At 38.7% G+C, this 19,889-nt stretch overlaps 1 protein-coding gene across 3 annotated transcripts; it reads right to left on the bottom strand.

Annotated features, from left to right (window-relative positions):
- Positions 1-1,736: 1,736 nt before the first annotated feature.
- On the bottom strand, positions 1,737-19,881 carry LOC144523859 (AP-1 complex subunit sigma-2). 3 transcript variants are annotated; one of them, XM_078259792.1, is made up of 7 exons: positions 19,812-19,881; positions 18,884-19,062; positions 17,203-17,311; positions 15,888-16,025; positions 14,133-14,163; positions 10,337-10,399; positions 1,737-3,228 (listed from the first exon to the last, which is right to left on the bottom strand). In XM_078259792.1, the coding sequence occupies exons 2-6, from the start codon at positions 19,060-19,062 to the stop codon at positions 10,347-10,349; spliced, it is 510 nt and encodes a 169-aa protein (XP_078115918.1). In that variant the 5' UTR covers positions 19,812-19,881; the 3' UTR covers positions 1,737-3,228; positions 10,337-10,346. The 3 variants fall into 3 exon arrangements, with proteins under 3 accessions (XP_078115918.1, XP_078115919.1, XP_078115920.1); XM_078259793.1 differs by lacking the exons at positions 10,337-10,399; positions 14,133-14,163; XM_078259794.1 differs by lacking the exons at positions 1,737-3,228; positions 14,133-14,163.
- Positions 19,882-19,889: the final 8 nt, after the last annotated feature.

The following is a 19,889-nucleotide window of genomic DNA, read 5'->3' as shown; positions in this document are numbered from 1 at the left end:
CCACTAGAGCCAGTCCCACAATGAGCTTTCTTTAGTATGTGCCATTTCTGTGTCTGTAGCTACTGAGGAGGAGAGAGGGGGGGCAAGGTGGAGGGTGGGGGTGTGGCCTTGACCAACTGCCACTTTGCTCATTTGATGATGTCTCTCTGTCTCTCATGGGCAGGCCAAATTCTCTGGGCGGGCAAAGCAGAGAAAGGGGAGGTAAACTTCCTCCTTATGACCTCATGAGCAAAATTCCAGATTGGCCCATCTGAGCTTTCATTTTCTCAAAGGCAGAGCAGGATACCCAGGGCTCGGTTTACACCTATCACCATTTCTAGCCACTGGGGGGCCATAGGCAGGCTGGGGGAACTCATATTAATGTTAAAAAACCTCATAAAGTGACATTTTCATGCCATGGGACCTTTAAAGAAATGCTATTAAACCAGAGCACGTTTTCCTCCCATCCCTGAATGCTATGTGGAGTAGCCAGACCCTCCTTTAGCTCGCTTTGGAAGAGGGTCTGGCAACATGAGACTACAGTACCTCTCCAGTAATGTAATGCACTCATGCTGTAAATCCTGTACTCACCAACACAGTAGATAATGCCATAGATCCAATCAGTCACATTAATTCAACATGGAAATGCTTATTTGAAGTTATACAAAAGTGACAATAGGAAGATAGTTCAATATTTCAACATGTCAAACAACTGTGTATATGTAGAAGAAGTTGCAAAATGCAAAACCAAAACAATAGTGAGGAGTTCAGAAAAAAATATATTTGAGAGTTTTGGTTTAAGCAACTATATACCAGCTTTTTATAATATTTGTACAGTCCTGTGTCCAAGTCATTTTATGTGCGTCTGTATGTGTGGAAAGTTCTTTTTCTTTTTTCTCCAACAAAGTGGCTGGAAATTGCTTTTAGTTTTGGTTAATAAAAAAGAAAAAAATCGTAATACTTTGGTTATACGGAAGATGATTAGGGCCAATGTAAAAGAAATATATTTTAGTTTTGACTTTAAACTCAGATCTCACACTTCTAACTCTAAATGTTTCCCATGTGGCCCTAATCTTCTTCTGTAAATTTATCTTGCTATTATATGCACAGTCACTTTGGCGCTGTTTTTTTTCACAGTAGAGTCACAGTAGTAAATAGGTAGTTAACATGCTGCACATTATGTCACATGTGGCTGTCAGTGGCCAAAGCTTCTTTGTTTTTTATATTAAATCTTTAGCAATGTTGGGTAGACAGTGAAACGGCTTTAAGAGAGTAGACTGTGTTGTCGTGAAGCCAAATACTGTCTAATCTGCTACATTTATAAATCAAATCCCACCTGCTCTATAATGTATTTCTGTGACGCACATGATGTGTAAAGTTAAAGCTGCACTTATCAATATTTTCCGACGACATTATATCAGATGAACGTGTAATGTGAAAGGCGTGGCCTGTAGTGAGACACCTGCAGAGATCCAAAAACCTAACTTGTTAAAAGAGGCTTTTTTTCTCCTATAGTATGGTTGAGTCTCACCATTGTCATCGCAATTAGCAGCAGCAGCAGGCAGCTGTTCCCAGCAAACAACCTGCCCAGCACCAAAAGGCAAAGTCTGTGAGTAGCTGGGAAGAAAATCAAACATTAAAGGTCCAATATGTAATATATTTACTGTAATAAATCCAAAAATGACCCCAATGGTCATCATCAGATATTAAGGAAACATGCTAAGTTGAAATACTATCTTTTCTGACAACAATTCTGTTCTGTGACGTAATGTCAGTTTGTGTTTTGGCCTGTGTGTTGGTATCAACTGCCCAGTCTGACAGCCAGGCCGGGTTGCCAGATATACCTGTAAACACGTAAACCTAGCGCGCTACAGCTGGAACGTTAGTACAGCCATGAAAGCAGCACTCAAACAAACGGGATCAACAGAGATAGATCCTACCCAACCGAGCTTCTGAGCACGGGCTTCTATGACTGTCAATATAGCCAGCATCTAACGTTAGCTTCTCCGCTGTGCTGTGGAGTAATGTCTGGCTATGTGAGACAAGTGTCTAGCAACATTGTTGTGGATGCTGCGGTCAGCCTGGCAACCAACATGAACTTCGAGTCTGGGGAGGAGGGGGCGGGGGGAGAAGACTCTCTCCAGGATTTTGAATTTGTACTACAGTAACTATTTTAAACACTAGCTGTCAGTATTACATATTGCACCTTTAAGCAGGTAAAGATCCAGATAGTTCTTATGCCACCTTACAGACAAGAAAATCACGAGTGCAGCTTTACGTGAAAACATCCTGTGTCTTAAAATTAGCCACTAGCCACTAAGATATTTTAAAACAACTAATCGCTGTTGCATCTTTGATTCAGTACAATACATTAATTAAATAAAGTCAGATATTGACCTGCTACAATGCAGTGACATGCAAACAGAAACAGATTCTTTCATTTCAAATGAATGGGACATTGGTCAGGGATTAAGGCCTTCAACATTAAGTGGGATCCTGCCATTAGAAACCAGTAGGACTGATAATGGCCTGTAAACTCAGGAAATACTCATTATATGATGAACATTTTCTGTCTTTAAGCCAGTTCATCTATAGTCATTTCACTTTAGACTGCGGTGGATTACAGCGTAAGTACAGTTATATACAGATATATCTCACATGCCAAATGTGTTGTGCTTGAAACTAAGTTCATGATAATCACAATGCCGTTGAAACATAACTCTTTGGTTCTGTTAATGTAATTCTTTACTTCCCTTTACAATATATTCTATTCTATAAGTCTTACACACATGAAATTCAGAAGTATTTCTGAAATCATTAAATATACTTAACAGAATAGAGTGATCACATCAGCTTTGGTCAAATCGCATTCAAGCAGTTCACTCAGTATAGCATCTCGGTGTGGACTGGAACACAGCAAAAAATAAAAAACCTTAATCATGCTGCATTTCCCCTTGTTAACGTCTACAGTTAACAGTTAACGTCATCACACAAGACTAATAACTCAGCAGGAAATAAGCCAAACAGTGCTACATTGTTTGTCTCAGAATAAAGGTAGAAAACAAAGGCAGAGTTGTGTATGTGTGTGTGTCACTGTAAAGTTGAGTGTGCTCAAAGGTGAATTAGAGTTGTTATCTGCTACATACAGCAGCTGGCAGATGAATGATGTGGGTGGCAGGTGGATGATGATATGGACCATGTTTATGTCAGTCCAATTTCCTCCAGTACGCTGCGCGGCGTCTCTGCTTCCTGTGGAGGGAGAGAGGAACCACAGCTCCAGTCAAGTGCTCAGTGAGCTACATCCAGTACACCCAATACAGCAGATTTCAACAATGACAGCATTACACACACACACACACACACACACACACACACACGCACACACACACACTTTCTCTGGTATAATGTCACCACAGTCTCAACAGCAGAAGTTGTGGGGGAAGATTTTAGACATTTAAACGTTCAGTTGTTGGCGTTCTGCAAAACGTTTAATAGCTCACCCTTCATACTCTGAATTATTATTTGGGATTGTAATATTGTAATTAGTTGTCAAAATTGCATAAACCAATTTTGATACCAAAATTAAGTTAAAGTTAAAGCTGCACTAGTCAACTTTTCATATCAAGATTAAATCAAATGAATACATATAAAGTCAAAGGGGTGGCTTGCAGTGAAAACATTCGCAAAAACATTTGCAAAGCCAATTATTTAAATTTTGAAATATTTTAAAATTGTTGGTTACACTTTACTTGAAGGTATCTACATAGGAGTGACATGACACTGTCATGAACGTGTCATAAACATTATAAACAAGTCATAAATGTTTATGACATAACGCTTCTGTCATTAAGTGTCATTCGTTTTTTGTCATGACAAGTTAGGGTAAGAGTTAGGGTTCATGTGTTCATGACAGTGTCATGTCACTCTTATGTAGATACCTTCAAGTAAAATGTTATCAAATCATTTCTCGTTACATCCATATTTGTGACCGTGCGGTCTTCTTCTTCCTTGCAATTGCAAGCGCGCTGCTACGCAAATAGCATGGAAGCGACGGCAGGAGTATAATGCACCACCCACATGTTCATGCCGTGCATGATAAAAACAAAGAGACCCACTAGCAAAAACATTGCTCTATGGCAATATGGCTCTATGGTCAAATAGGGTCAAATATTACACACAGCATATTTAAAGCTGCATCAAATCTTTTTTATATTTACATTGAATCAATTTAATATATACATGAAATGGGTGGCTCTTAGTGAGGAACCAACAACTCTTTAGTTCACTTCACCCTCCAGATTCGACATGAATGAGTTTTGATACTACATTAGTTGTTTAACCCTCCTGGTGTCCTCGGGTCAAATTTGACCCATTTTCTAAAAGTTTCTATATCAGAAATTTGGGTTTCTATCAACCAAAATGTCAAAAGAAACAACGTGGATGGTTCCATATGACGCTCTTTACAAGTAAAATAAATGATCAGTTCACTACTTTTATTGAATTTGGGTGTTTTATTCAATTTTATAGCATTTGAAAAATAAATTGATAAAAGAACGTTTTAAAAAGTGACAAAAATGACGGAAAAAGCTTCAAAAACGTAAGGAAAAAAAACAACAAAAACCTCAAAAAAGCGCAGAAGAAAAGTGACAAAAACGTTGTAAAAAAGGGCAGAAAAAGTTGCATAGTGGGCGGGAGGACAAGATGAGGGTTAAGTTCCATTAATCAATATGTCTAATATGTATATGTGCACACACAACATATTAAAACAAGATGAAAGATGCATTTTAGGTCATAAATGCATCTTCATCAATATACCCTTTTCTTGTCAAAGCAGGACAAGCACAGGTGTAAATAATAACATAAAATATATGACATATATAATAACAATGATGGTTCCATCCCATTAAGTCCCAGTGAGCCATGTTAGTGAGTGAGCATGCATAATACCAGCACCATGGAACTGGGTCATCTAACATCATTAATGTTATTAAGACACAATGCTGTGAAAAGACTCTACTGGCCTACATACTTCAACCAATTAGTATCGCCTTGGCCAAGGAGGTTATGTTTTCGGTTTGGTTTGTCAGTCATCAAACTTAGTGGAAGGGTGTAGCATGGGCCAAGGAAGAACCCATTTAATTCTGGAGCAGATCTGAATCATGGGGCGGATACACAAATTATTTTTCACTTTCGTTGGACTGGCCGCCCCCCAAAAAACGACCCTATATGCCGTTTGTACAAGCAGCCTATTACAACCCATATTTACGTTTGTTGTTAGGCGGCTACCTCTAGTAGCTGTTGTAATTATACCAGGAGCAAAGGCAGAAGTCAGGTGACGTAGTATAAAGACTCTAATGTCCCAATGAGGGAAGAGGACAGGGTAGATGGGTCAAAACAAACGCAGGACTTTAACCCAGGAAACTGCTGTTAGCGTCCTGTGTGAAACTAAAAGTCAACGTTGACTTATTTTTACCTTACTTAAATACTGTATGTATTTAAGTTAACTGGCAAGTTAAGTTACTTACTGTATGTACATAACCCCAGTTATGTAACAAACTTATTTTAACTCAAACAACAAAGTAATAAAAGTGACTGTTACATTTAGGTATGAGGGCGTGTTGATCTCCTGCTACCAGTAGGGGCGCTAATTTAGGAAACGCTCCTGTGGGTCATATTAGAGGGTAGGAACAAAGGGCCTATGTGGTCGTGTGGGTTGGAGGACTGTTGGAGATAGAGCATGGTCTTGGCGAGGGGCTCCGCTCCCTGAGTGCCCATCTAGTTAGATATATTTTTTGTCCATGCTGTACTTACGCTAATCATAGTCACAAATCATAAACAACAACATGTACAGGAAAACATCAGGGCTGTAGTTTGTGGCAGAAAGAAAGAGAAACACTTACTTTGGCATCCTATAACAAGGTTCAGCACAAAGTAAAGAGAGGAGTTACATCAGAGCAGTAAAACAAAAAGATGGCTTTTTGGTAAGAGGAGAAAAACAACCCACTTCTGAAGTGTCATTTCATATTCAATGCAAAATGTTCAGCCCAGATCTTGAAATAAAAAACATGCATTATTCACCAATTACACTATACTTTTCACTCTTGGGGTACATTTAGCTAACCTAGCGGTGGATAGACGAATCCCTTGTTGCCAATTAGGTCGGCTAAACATCTTCATCTGCAAAGCAAATGGAGCTTGACACCATTCAGTGGCTTGTTTACGACACAGAAGAAACACGAAATGACTAAATGTCAGCCTAAACTTCAAATGTGTCACATGTGGAGGGAAAAAACACAACATAGACAGTTATATTAAAGAAAGACACCAGTGTGCTTAACTGACAAAGAATCATAAACAATTTATTAATTACCTATTATATACATTCATAAAGAATCCTCAAATTATCATAACAGTCTTTCTTAATGGGACACAGATAGACCATGACAGATCATATAAAACATTTTAGATGCTTTGTCAGTGTGCATTCATGAAAGATAAATAATTTGTAAGGCTAATGATTTCAAGTAGGTTTAAAAATCTATTATTATTATTATTATTATTATTATATCGTAGAATGCCAAAAGAGCCTTTAGTTAATCAGTGCAAAGACAAAGTATTTCTTTAGCATTAGCATTAATAACCACTTATACCACTTACCGTGAGAGTGGGTGTTTTGCTTTTTTATTTAAATAGGAAATAATTAGGGTCTATTAATAATTTAAAAGATTGAAAAATCACATTTAAATAGTTGGAAAGCCATTAGGTCTTCTAGTGTGCGCTATAGTCTGGACTAGGGTTTGTTCTGATTTAAAAAAAATTTTAACAACTCCTAGAAATCCCAGCAAGGACAATACCTCAAAGTAAAATATATATGATTTGAAGTGAGAAAATAAACACCCAACTGTAATCCACGGACAAATCCACTAGAGACATGACAAAAAAACAATAAAAATATGAAATATAAAACTGATTGGATGAACACCTTTTGGACATAACACACATGTAAGTGTGAAGGTGATGAGCCTTGAATCTGTGTTGAAGTAACAGCAGAATTAATATTTTGTCATCTGGTCTTCAAGCATTTCTTTTCAACACTGTGAGTTAGTGCTGGGCAATATGGAGAAAATCAAATATCATGATATTTTTGACCAAATACATCGATACCGCAACGATATTGTAGTGTTGACTATTGGTGCTTTCACAAAATATTTAAACAATGAGATTTTTGATAAATAATCATCACTAATGTGGATATAATGACTAAGTGGGAAAAGGCAAATAATAGAACAGTTACATCAGTCTGGTGACTTCAGAAAAGTACATCACTTTACTGTAATGCAGCCTTTAAAACCAGGAAAAGACAACACTTATGCCATATTACGATATTACCATATCCAAAATCTAAGACGATATCTAGTCTCATATCATGATATAGATATAATATCGATATATCGCCCAGCTCTACTGTGAGTGTGTTTACACTTACATACTCATGCCTTGAAGATATTCTGTGTACTTCAACACAGTCAGACACATTAGTGCACAACAGGGGGCAGACTTTCCCCATGTTTTTTGAGTGCCAATAGCAAAGAGTAGTTTGTAGGGAGTTTGTGAAGAACACCCATCATGAGGAAATCATTTTGACATGAATCGTCCAGTGTAATTTGTATCTGACAACATGGTGTAATCACTGTGACCAGTCTAAAACCAAACGTTTTCAATCAGGTGCCATCCTGATCCAATACTGTACGGATTTTCTTTCAATCAAAAACTACAGCAGCTGAATTCAACTGGTTTCAAAGAATTAGTATTTCAGCTGCTAACGAAAGAAAACACGCATAGTTTTGTTGAGGTTGAAAGTTCATTCTTCACCTTGGAAACAGGTTAAAAAAAACTAACAAACAAAAAAACGTAACAAAAAAAATCTCATCACACGGCCCATTTTAAAGTGCTCATATTATGCTCATTTTCAGGTTCATAATTGTATTTTGAGGTTGTACCAGAATAGGTTTACATGGTTTAACTTTCAAAAAACACCATATTTGTGTTGTACTGCACATTGCTGCAGCTCCTCTTTTTTTGGGGGTGGCAGTAGCTCAGTCAGTAGGGAGTTGGGTTGGGACAGTACGGACCAAAGTATGGTGGTGGACTGGTAGCTGGAGAGGTGCCAGTTTACTTCCTGGACACTGCCAAGGTGCTCTTGAGCAAGGTGCCTTTCCATAGGCAGCTCCCTCACTCTGACATCTCTCCATTAGTGCATAGGTACTGAGCATGGGTGTGTAATTCAGGCCTGTGTGTAATAACAACAGAGTAAAAAACATTGTAATTTCCCCTTGCCGGACTAATAAAGTATAAATTATTATTATTATTAATTCACCCTGTGTGTTGAGCTCTCTGTTTTAGCTACAGAGTGAAGCATCTCACTTCTGTACCATCTTTGTTGGGAGTCGCACATGCTCAGTACCTAGGTAAGGACTACTAGCCAGTCAGAAGCAGAGTATGAGGGCGTGTCCTGACAGTACCTAGGTAAGGACTACTAGCCAGTCAGAAGCAGAGTATGAGGGCGTGTCCTGACAGTACCTAGGTAAGGACTACTAGCCAGTCAGAAGCAGAGTATGAGGGTGTGTCCTGACAGTACCTAGGTAAGGACTACTAGCCAGTCAGAAGCAGAGTATGAGGGCGTGTCCTGACAGTACCTAGGTAAGGACTACTAGCCAGTCAGAAGCAGAGTATGAGGGTGTGTCCTGACAGTACCTAGGTAAGGACTACTAGCCAGTCAGAAGCAGAGTATGAGGGTGTGCCCTGACAGTATCTAGGTAAGGACTACTAGCCAGTCAGAAGCAGAGTATGAGGGTGTGCCATGCTAGCAGCTAGGTGAGCATTATAACGTGTGTTCCAAAGTGACCACGTTTGTCTCTGGAGTAAAGGCTGGACTACAATAGAGCTGTTTGGAGCAGTTTGTGAATAGTGTTTTCTGTTGGAGATGGTAAGTCCCTTTGGGGGGGACTTTGGGCTTTTTCACTTTGTAAACCTATAACGTGCACAAAAAAGATATATAACACAATAAAGGAAAGGGAAAAAGCCTAAAAGCATAATATGAGCACTTTAAGCTGCACTTCACTTGTAAGCTCCAAAGAAAATCTAGTAAGTGGACCTGAAACTTTTGGGTCATGATGGCACATGATGCAAACTTGCTTTTGAGGTGTTCAACTCGTGCAATGAAACCAATGATACATGGTGGAATGACAGGCATGTAACAATACGTCACCACAAAATATATTACATGTTATCAATAAATATATTGATGAGTAACTCCATATAAATTGGATGATGTGTTTAAGTTACATTTTCAAACCTCTGTAACAGGACTATGATCAGCAAACAAAATGTCTAATGCAGCCTAAACGTTTCCATCATTTACTGTAGTTGTTCAATTTACTTAACTATTATTCTGACAATATCGTATCATGACTGTCATGTATGGAATTTAATAGTAAGCTGAGAATATTGTTACACCCTCCCAAACCAATGACAGTGACAGGTGCTCAGAGTGCAGAAAGAAAGGTGCCAGGCACTGAGGAGCTCAGCATGCAGGGTGGACAGCAGCAGCAGCAGCAGCAGCAGCAGCAGCAGCAGCAGCAGCAGCAGCAGCGATGGCAGCCCATCAGTACATAGGCACATTAAAGTACTCATGACGGGGCTGGGGGAGAGAAACGCACACAGCTTAGAAAACAAGATGATGTTGAGACGTAACAGCCACCTCACACAGACACTCCATTCACAGGACATGCAGGAGACAGTGCAGCAGGCTGGAGTACTCTCACCACTGTTCCGCCTTTATCTATTAAAGGAATTGTTCTTTTTTTTTTTATCTCTAGGGAATACGCTTGTTCGTTTTCTTGCTAAGAGTTAGATGAGTGACGGAAGTCAAACAATCTCAGAGTGGGTTTTATGTCTCTGTTCACTTTGAAGGTAAACTGAACAGCTAGCTTAGCTTAATTTAGCTCACATTCCGAAACAAATAATATAACATTCCCCTCGCTCACTTTTTTAAACAATTTCGTTTCATTTCCACTGCATATTACATTTATCTGAGGGCACACAGTTAAAGTGTCACCTATCCAAACTGCAGAAATGTAATATATATATAAAAACATAGAAAACATCTGGTAGAGGACAGTGTCAATGACATGTTACACATGGAAAACAAAGACAAACAGACTGAGACAATACAAACATGTATTGTCGGCCTTTTAGTGAGCTACAGACAGACTGATGTATACAGTTAGAAGACTGAGACTGACTAGAGGGCTCTAGCAGTATGCACGGCCTAAATCCACAAACACAGAGTATTCACCTCAGCAGGCCTAATTCTGGAAAAGACCAGAAGACTCAGAGACCATATTTGGGACCATCACACCTGTGAGGCAAAGATTGTTTTTGTAAGGACACAAATAAACAGAACATGGCACCACTGGTCAATCTCTCAGGAAAGCTACAGCATCTATCTACACATCTACAGTATGTGCTCGGGCACCGCCACAATAACAATGCCCTCTTCATGGGGACGTCGCGGCTCAATCTATCTCTGAAGTCTAACATGCAGAGTTGAGCTGAGCAGGAAATCTTCTGAGGCTTTATTATTCCAAAAGAAGATATGCTTGCTTGCTGGCACCAAAGTAATGACCCGTTCCTGAGAAATGTTTCATTAAAGGCTTATTAAAATAACTTCCACCAAATCCCCTGTGGTATGTTTTCCACGTAATTACTGCACTATGCACTTCCAAATGTGCCCTGACTCAACCCCAGCATTATTTTCCCAAACTTCTATGTGCATTATGTTTAGATTTTCTTTAAGGATGACAATTATCCTTGTCTCCAATTATAAATCAGGGTTGTTTTTTTTTTGCTCATATAGTATGTCTAATTATTTGAACTTTTAAAACACCAGGGTGCAATGGTGAGTTGCAGAATTTCCTAATGTTTGGTCACAGTGGTGTATAAGATGTTTTTGTAATGGATGGACAAAATGGTCATTTTAAAGTCAAATAACACCACGTACAAAACCTGCGGAATGAATATTAGTCAATGTAAAATACTTCAACATGCTACATGTTAGGGTTATTGTTATTCCTTTTCTACCATTTCAAATAAAGACATACAGAATCATTCATCTGAGCATTTCCATTCAGTGCTGTTAGTAAAACTACAGGCTGGTCTTCACACAGGCAGCATAACTCTTTCACTTATCCGTGAAAATAGTAATAATTAAAGTTGGAAATGTATTTTTAAAAGAGTGACTTCTTAAAAATGAAGTTGCATCCATGTAAATGGAAATTCAAATAAATCGTCTACTGCAATAATGTACAACATGCAAATTGCAAAGTGTTAGATTATGCCGCCTGTTAGTGAAACTGCGTGTATTCAGACATGTTCTAAACATTGCAGCTTGAGTTCATGCCTGTTGTTACGCTGTGTCATGTTTTTCACTCACAGTTATGAGACTAGGGCTGCTCAATTATGGGAAAAATCATAATCACGATTATTTTGGTCAATACTGGAATCCCGATTATTTAACACGATTGTCTTTTGGAAAGATGTTGCATTTTTTTGTTATTTTAAAAACAGTGAAACATTTAAACAGATCAACAGTGAAAACACCGTGAACTGTGAAACTACCCTTAATACTTTTCCCGATGAACTTTTGTTTCTTTTCATTCAGAACAAGAGTTTAAAATAAGAGTTTACTTGCAAAACGTAATGTGCAAAATAATCGTTTTTCTCGATTACATTTTTATTGTGATCGTTAGAAGCCAAACTCAAAATCGTGATTAAAATTTGATTAATTGCACAGCCCTATATGAGACAGTCAATACTGACAGAAGAACATGCAGAGGTAGTCCACGGCACGCACAACTGGAAACCCATGCTGACTGAGTTACCAAATTGCCTGGATGGAGGCACGGATGGACTCTAGTCCCATTACAAGAGCTCCTCATTTGGCAAACTTCCCCAGTCTTCATTCTGGCTCTATAAATACAGGGTAAATGTGGATTGGCACTCTTGAGGTTTTGACCCCGGTTTCTTTCAAAGTGAGAATATCAATTAAATGGTTTAAGAAAGTGACTCAGCTCCTAACGGCGTACGCGTAAAAGGCAAACGCCCACATTAAGAACTTACAATAAGCCTCTAAGGATCCCAGTACAGTACGTTCTCTACAGCACAGCTACCTGATGGGGCTGTAAATCAATGAACAGCCCTGCAGTTTGTCCTCAGGGATTATAGATTTGGCTGGGCTGCAGCTGCCTCACAGCTAATGGTTATGGGCCACATTTGGATTTCCTAATGCTTCCCAACTTTATTGCTCATTTTATTACTTGCTTAAGGCCACTTTGTATTCCAAGTTTGTTAACACGAGTACAGTTTCAAAGTCAGTGGAGTTTGCAAACGTTGGTGCCCTCATGCTTGGCAATCACATGTCTTTTTTTTATCCATACAGCATGTACTGCACATGTAGCAACATCAAAAAGATGATGAATGACTCAAGTCAGATCTATGAGGCAAATAATGAAGATAGATCTATCACACATCAATAAAGGACAATGACAAAATAATACTTTTATGTTTGAACATACAATTGTAAACAAACTGACAGGCCTTTGTGAAAATAAACTTTCTGGTGGCATAATAACTTAATAATAACAAACTCTACTGGAGCTGCAGTGGAAATTATATTTATCTATTTTTTTAAGGTTAAATTTATCTTTGAATAAAAGTCGGACCTATAGATCAACAGGCTCATCTCACTGTATCTGTATCAGTGTTCATGTTAGAAAATATGCTAAATGATGTATTTTTAGGCACTTTCATCCATAGTTTTCTTGTTTCAGGTTTATTCTGCAGCACGTGTGTCACTATTACTCATATTTGGTTTTTTCAAATTGCAAAATATCCCGTATATATGCTCATCATCAGTACGTATCTTTATTACAAATAATCAAATTTGAGGACATTTTGCCAAAACATTTGGTGTTTGTTGTGTATGTAAAGAATCCCTCTAAAGGTCCAGTATTGGTCATTCTCTACAGTTCTCTACAGCACCGTTTCCATTGGAAATTAATGGTTTGTCAGCAGTGACCTGATTTTGCTTCCTAGAACTCATTAGCAGCAGCCTTTTGGCTCACTGACTGACTAAATGTTGAGCAAACAAATCCAGCAAACCCATCAGCCTGCTGACACTGAGACACAAGAGGTATATACCAGACTACTGTGTACTTCCAAATACTGTATGCATCTGTGCCTCTTACATGTATTCAACATTAAAAACTGCCTTTGCAAGATCACTCTGAAATCTTTGAATCTCTGAATAATGATATGTTTCTTGCTCTGCTTTTGGTTTCGATATAGGGCATTAATGGATTGAAGAGAAAGAGAGCCTTGTGTGTACTGAGGCTGAAACACAGCTGTGGTGGTTGTTGCTTTACTGCTGAATATGTTTTCGGTCAGAATCCTTAATTGCAGTGACACTGTGGTTTTGTTACTGTAATCATGCTCCCTCTATCTGAAATGCTAATGTGGACCAGAAGTGTTTGTGCGGTCTCAGCGATGCAGACAATGAGGCTTTGTTTCTGGGCTGCAACCTGAGCTCTCCTCACTTCAACCATCAAATACAGTATGTCTGAAAAAGACCGTACGGAATGGGTGGAATGTGGAGAATCAAATCATTTGAAATATTTTAGTGGCACTGAAAGGGAGAACATGTTTGAATGTAATAAGTCACGTATAGATATTGCCTTTAGTTTTCAGGAGGATTAAAGTTCCTTCTCTTGACGACTGAATGTTACTTTGTACTTCTAGTGTTAACATTTTCCATGTAGATGTGCAGCTGATGAATTGGTTTAGGTTTTGGTTAGTGCCTAGGATTACAGTTCCATCAAAGATATCATGGTTAAAGTCAATATGAAGCAGAAAAACACTCCAGCAACTTCAACATCTGTGGTGTAATCCTGGCACCGGACATATTGCTGTTGCTGATTGGTTGTTTCTGATAGCTTTAGCGTTGTGTTGGGGAATCTACAGTACATCTAAAGCTACTAATCTAACACTACAGCAAGGGGTTATTAGTATTATTATTTTTTTTTTACAAACTGTACCTGCAAACAGGCGCATCTGAAAGTCTATATTCTGCAAATCACAATAGTGAAAGAATACACAGGCAGAAGACAGAAGAATGTCAGATCAAGATAAATCAAGACCAAGCAAACTAAATGAGAGACAATAAAGCACAGTGAAAGCCAATGAAAGGAAAGTCCCCAGAAATAAAGCAGGTGTCACTTTTTAAAAAGGGGAAATCAAATTCAAGTACAGAACATTTTTCATACATTTCTCGAACATTTGTAGGTGCTCTGCTTTTACTTGTATGTGACACAGGCACTGTGACTTGAATAAAACTTAAAGCTGTAAACCTTTAGATTTTTACTAACTCAAAGCGCATTTGTAAAACCACTTACTAAATGGTAGTAAATGTTTTTGCAATAGCCATTCAATGTATTCATTTTCAGTAATTACCTCTCTTTATTATAGTTTTCATTGTTAGTGGTGGAGTCCACCATTTCCGTGCTGGATTTAAACTGCATTCACACGCAAAAGGGATTCACAAATGATTCAGCGTGTTACCCAGTGTTACCGTTTTATCTCAATATCAACATCACTGTTTACTGTTCAGGTGTTTCAGAGCTGTATAGGGATGGGAATCCATAACCGGTTCCAGTTGAGAACCGGTTCCAAATTGTCCGATATATCGAAATCGTATGCCTCCAAGCTTATCAATTCCTTTTATCAATGCCTGCATGTTTTTCGGACAGTTGCACATTGTAAAACAATGACGTCAAACTCATGCGTCTACGCTGCTGGAAACTTGCAACCAGAAGGACTCATCGCGGAGAGGAAGAAACAATCCAAAGGGCTTCATTTGATTTCATTTGATTTGATTTCATTTCACGGAGAAAGATGACAACAGTGCTGCTTGTAATGTCTGTAAAATGAATGATCATTTTAAATAAGCACAGATTAACACCAGCAATATGCTGAAAAACGGCTTCCTAACTGAGCAGCTTGTCCGTTACTGAGGCTAAATATTCAGTTATAATAACATTACTGCCACGCAGTGAAAACCTGTGTAGACCTACTTTTTTCCACAGAAATTGACCAGGAATCAATAAGGCAATGATAAGCAGCATGAATAATGCCATTGGTATCAATTAAATCTTATCAATTCCCATCCCTAGAGCTGCCGCTAGTTAAAAAGCATTTAAACTGATAAAACACGGGGAGGCTTTTATTGTGAAGCCGTAACAGGAAATGCAATGTGTTTGTCACAGAGGTTAGCGCTAACTACAATCGTTCATCATTAAATGCGTCAACAAAACATTTGGACATTTGACATCAGCGGCTCAATTTTAAATATTGCAGCAAGTGACAGAACATTAAGGAGCAGGCACAGTAAGTGGGTTTCCATACATCTAATGTAATGCACATTTGCGAATAAAACAACTGCCGGAAAATGAAAAAGTCCAAAGTTGCAAAGAAATATCGCAAAAAAAGTGGTTATGCTTGGCTGAGGTGGAAAAGTTGGTGTATGGATACAGACATAAACAGACTAATCGAATAAAAAGTATTAAACCGTAACTGTCACAAAATCAGCTACAACTGAAATCTTAAAGGTTATACTTCTAAGCGAGGAAGCAGTACTAGTGTAAAATACTCAATTTAACTTTCTGTTCTTTGGTCTGAAAAATCACAAACGTTGATTTAAAGTGGAAAATAAGAGCAGATTACTAATGAAGTAGAAGAATGAGAGAGAAACTAAATCATTACCGTCCCCACATTGATTTCATTAGATGCCTTACCTCCTGTAGCAGGTCAGCCTGCTCAATGGCCTTCAACACATTCTTTTTGGACGTCTCCTGAGCTTCCCCACCCAGCAAGAACTCATCCAGAATGAAGTAAGCCTTCTCAAAGTTGAAAATGATGTCCAGCTCACAAACCTGTCGTGTAGACATGAAAAGAACACTAATTATGACTAAGTAGTATTTTCTAGGTGGCAAAAATGGCACAATGGCTTTAATATCCAAATGTCACTACATTGTACTGAAATATGGGATTTTATGCACCACATATCTGGAACAAACTTCCAGAAAACTGCAGGTCCACTGCAACTCTCACTTCTTTTAAAACCAAGGCTGAAGACTTTTCTTTTTGATGCTGCCTTTCTTTAAATAATTGTTCATTTCTTATACTGCACTGTAACTGTTATTCTCGTATTTTATCGGTTTTTATATTTTTAACCCTCGTGTTGTCTTCCTGTCGACCATGCTTTTCCACCGATGTTTTTGTCACTTTTCTGAAAGTTTTTCGTTTTTTATGCACCTTTTGACATTTTTGTTTTTTTTCCGACATTTTTATCACTTTTTTCAACGTTCTTTTATCTTTTTTTTTTTTTTTCAAATGCTATAAAATTGAATGAAACTTGCGAAGAGCATTGTAGGGAGCCATCCACGTTATTTCTTTTGAAAATTTGGTACAGAAACTTTTTGAAAATGGGTCAAATTTGACCTGAGGACAACAGGAGGGTTAACTGTTAAACGCACTTTGAATTAGAGATGTTCCGATACCGATACCAGTATCGGTATCTGCTCTGATACTGCCTAAAACGCTGGTATCGGTATCGGGAAGTACTGGAGTTTATGCACCGATCCGATACCACGTAATAAAGCCTTAAAGAAAAAATACGTTAAAGTAGTTTATTTATGTTCTTTCTCCGTTATAACTGACTGTCAAACTGGAGAATAAAAGAAAGTTCCGTGGCATTCATGTTTCACAAAGAGTTTAACCTGAGCCAGACCGACAACAAAGATAGAAATAATATCACATCCATACAGGGATAGTAGTATACAGTTCTTAAAACATAATAAAATATATGACACACTGGTATCGGATCAGTACTCGGTATCGGCCGATACGCAAGTTCAGGTATCAGAATCGGTATCGGGAAGCAAAAAATGGTATCGGACCATCTCTACTTTGAATTGCCTTGTTGCTGAAATGTGCTAAACAAATAAAGCTGCCTTGCCTTACTGTATTGTACTGTATGTGACGAATAATAAAGTTTTGTCTTCTTCATACAAAAGAATAAGAGAGGTGAGGATACATCAGAAAACGCACACTGCCAAAGTATTTGTCCAGCAGCTCCACATATCTGTGGATGATCTCCAGTGTGATCAGCTCGTTGTCCTGGTCCTCTATGGCACAGCAGAAGTACAGGCTGGCGTATCTGCAGCACAGAGACAAGCCAGCCAACTTTAACTTGACAATAGCATTTAAACAAAGTATCTTCCACTGTGAAAACTGCAGCATCAACATAAATACAACAAGAGCTGACTTTAAGCATTTTTATCACTTAGACAGGCTCTCCAAGTGATATATACCGTCTCCCAGCTCACTGTAATAGTGCTGCGAGAGCACTCCTGCCATTATTAAGGATCACTGTTTACTGTGTACAGGGTATTCATTTAAAAGCCACATGCCGGATGCAGAAGGCTGTATGAGTTAAGCCTCATTCTGCCATGGTTCTTTATCCTTGATAATCCCAGAGGCACTCTTTAAGCATGTGATGATTGGCTCATAAGTGAGGTGGTCAGTTGATCCCTCACAACCAGTGGGTAAGGAGGGCCTAATGGACTCGGCTGTAGATTTTTAGAAAGACAAGCATGAAATACTGTCTGGAACAAGTCTACAACTCCACATCCTTGTCTTCTCAGTAGGGCTGCACAATTAATCACAATTTTATTGAAATCGCAATATGAACTAGTGCAATTTCCAAATCGCAGGGGGGGGCGTAATATTTGTTAAAGGCAAAATATGTGTCAAACCATTCTGAATGAAGTATTGTGGTGCTGCAGAGGAGTCCCAGCCTACAAATCCTATCCTACAGACTAAAGAACACGTCTTTGTTTGATACAGATCCTCGCAGAAATCACACTATAATCATTTACATTTTTTGTATTTTTATATTTTTCAATGAAAATGAGAACAACAATACAAAAATGATCATTCCCTCCATTATCGTGAATCACATCGCAATATCAGTCAAAATAATCGCAATTTAATAGTTTCCTTATATCGTGCAGCCCTACTGCTCAAGTGAATGCAAGGCACAGCCAGGCTCAACACTAAGGGTTCACTTCAGTTGTTTAGTTGTGTGTGGCACTTTTACCGTAGCGGAGTCACAGAGCAAACCAGCCGGCATGGCAGGAGGAGGTTAACGGGTCAAACCTTTCAAAGCAATACACTCAAACAGCTGTATCCAAGAACTCTCTTTTGACATGTGAGTAGGTAGGACACTCTGAGAGCTCCACAGAACTAATGGAGAACAGATATATTGTGACCACTGCAGTACAACTAGATCCAGAGGCAGCAGTCCTAATCACGTACACTTTTATGCCTTCATAGGATGCAATACGAGTCCATTGAATTGTTTTAGACAAATGAAAAACTATTAATGTGTTTGTTGTACAATGATGCAAAGTCCCTGACTCGTCAACACCTCAAGTGCTATGTTTTCCTGTCCCTGTTGGGTCACCCAGGTTCACCAATAAGCTGCCTGCTTGTCCGTTGGCACGGCAACAGAATATAATGAAGCAAAATGAATGCTCTTTCTCGTTGCAGTCTGAGTGCAGTCCTGATGCCTTTGTCACTTTGATAACACTTTCTCCTGCTTCTCCAACTGAGCCGTGTGTATGAATGATAGGTCTATGAATTGCCCAGGGAAGTGTGAAATATTCTTTTCTGTGAGCGTTCAACCAGAGATCATTTTGTCATAAACAAGTCCCAACTCAATACCCACCTCTTATATACAACCTTGAGGTCTCTCCACTCCAGAAAACTGCACATTTTGGGCTTTCGAGCCAGGACCGTCTGCACCAACTCTCTGGTGATCTTCTTTTTCTCCTTATCAGACAAAGGCACGTACCATTTCTGAAGCCTGAGCTTGCCTTGTCGACTAAACAGAAGCATGAACTGCATCTGAAATGAAGAGATGACAGAAAGACAGAGAAGCTGTGAAACACAATGAGAATGAGAGATAAAGGAGTGGGTGGTTCCACAGAAAGAGGCAAAAAGCATTCAAAAGAAGACATATAATCACCTATAATGTGAAACCGGATGTAGATATCAAGAGCCAGTCTGATTCTTACAAGTTAAGCCAAATTGAGGAAATTATTACTGTATGACATGTGGGCGGTGCTCAAGAAATAAGCAAGATGCAAGACAAATTACATTTTAATCAGGGCAATCAAACTAAAAAAAAACACGATTCATGTAATAATTTCATATCAATGACAATAACATAGTTAGTTATTAAGCTAATTGTGAATGGTCTGCTGCCATGTGTTCAAGGTAAACTGCGCACCATTTAACTTGTTTAACATGTTCATTCAGCCTCAACAGTTTCCCAGAGACGACACATCCCGTGTTTTCAATTGAAGATACATTTAAAAAAATATATAATATGAGACTGTCATTTTCATAATCAATTAAAAAGCCAGTTCTCTACAGTTATACCATAAGCATGACTGAAACCATCATCTCGTCTCTAACGTTACCGTTATCAACACAACCTAACGGAGGTACCGTTAACACCGTTATTCAGCGGTTAGCATTAGCCTGTTCAGCTACCTCCTAGCCTGTTTTAAATACGACATGGTCGCGTGTCGTATGCGTGTATGTTCATTTTAATATAAAAGGTGAAATTATACACGTTTAAAACTACTTACCTTGAATAACAACACTGTATTCCCCTCTGAAGAAATGAACTACCCAGCGCCACCCTGAAACATACACGGCCAGTTGGC

Source organism: Sander vitreus, chromosome 9 (genome assembly GCF_031162955.1).
Source record: "Sander vitreus isolate 19-12246 chromosome 9, sanVit1, whole genome shotgun sequence".
Lineage (NCBI taxonomy): Eukaryota > Metazoa > Chordata > Actinopteri > Perciformes > Percidae > Sander > Sander vitreus.
This window is presented reverse-complemented; position numbering and strand designations above follow the sequence as displayed.

What these genes read in the sequence shown, in the direction of transcription:
- LOC144523859 (XM_078259792.1), bottom strand. Translation starts at nt 19,062, where the DNA reads ATGCAGTTCATGCTTCTGTTTAGTCGACAAGGCAAGCTCAGGCTTCAG. An exon ending in AGGCTGACCTGCTACAGGAG is followed by an intron (nt 14,164 to 15,887) that starts GTAAGGCATCTA and finishes TGTGATTTGCAG; the next exon opens with AATATAGACTTTCAGATGCG. An exon ending in TCAGATGCGCCTGTTTGCAG is followed by an intron (nt 10,400 to 14,132) that starts GTACAGTTTGTA and finishes TTTGCCTCACAG; the next exon opens with GTGTGATGGTCCCAAATATG.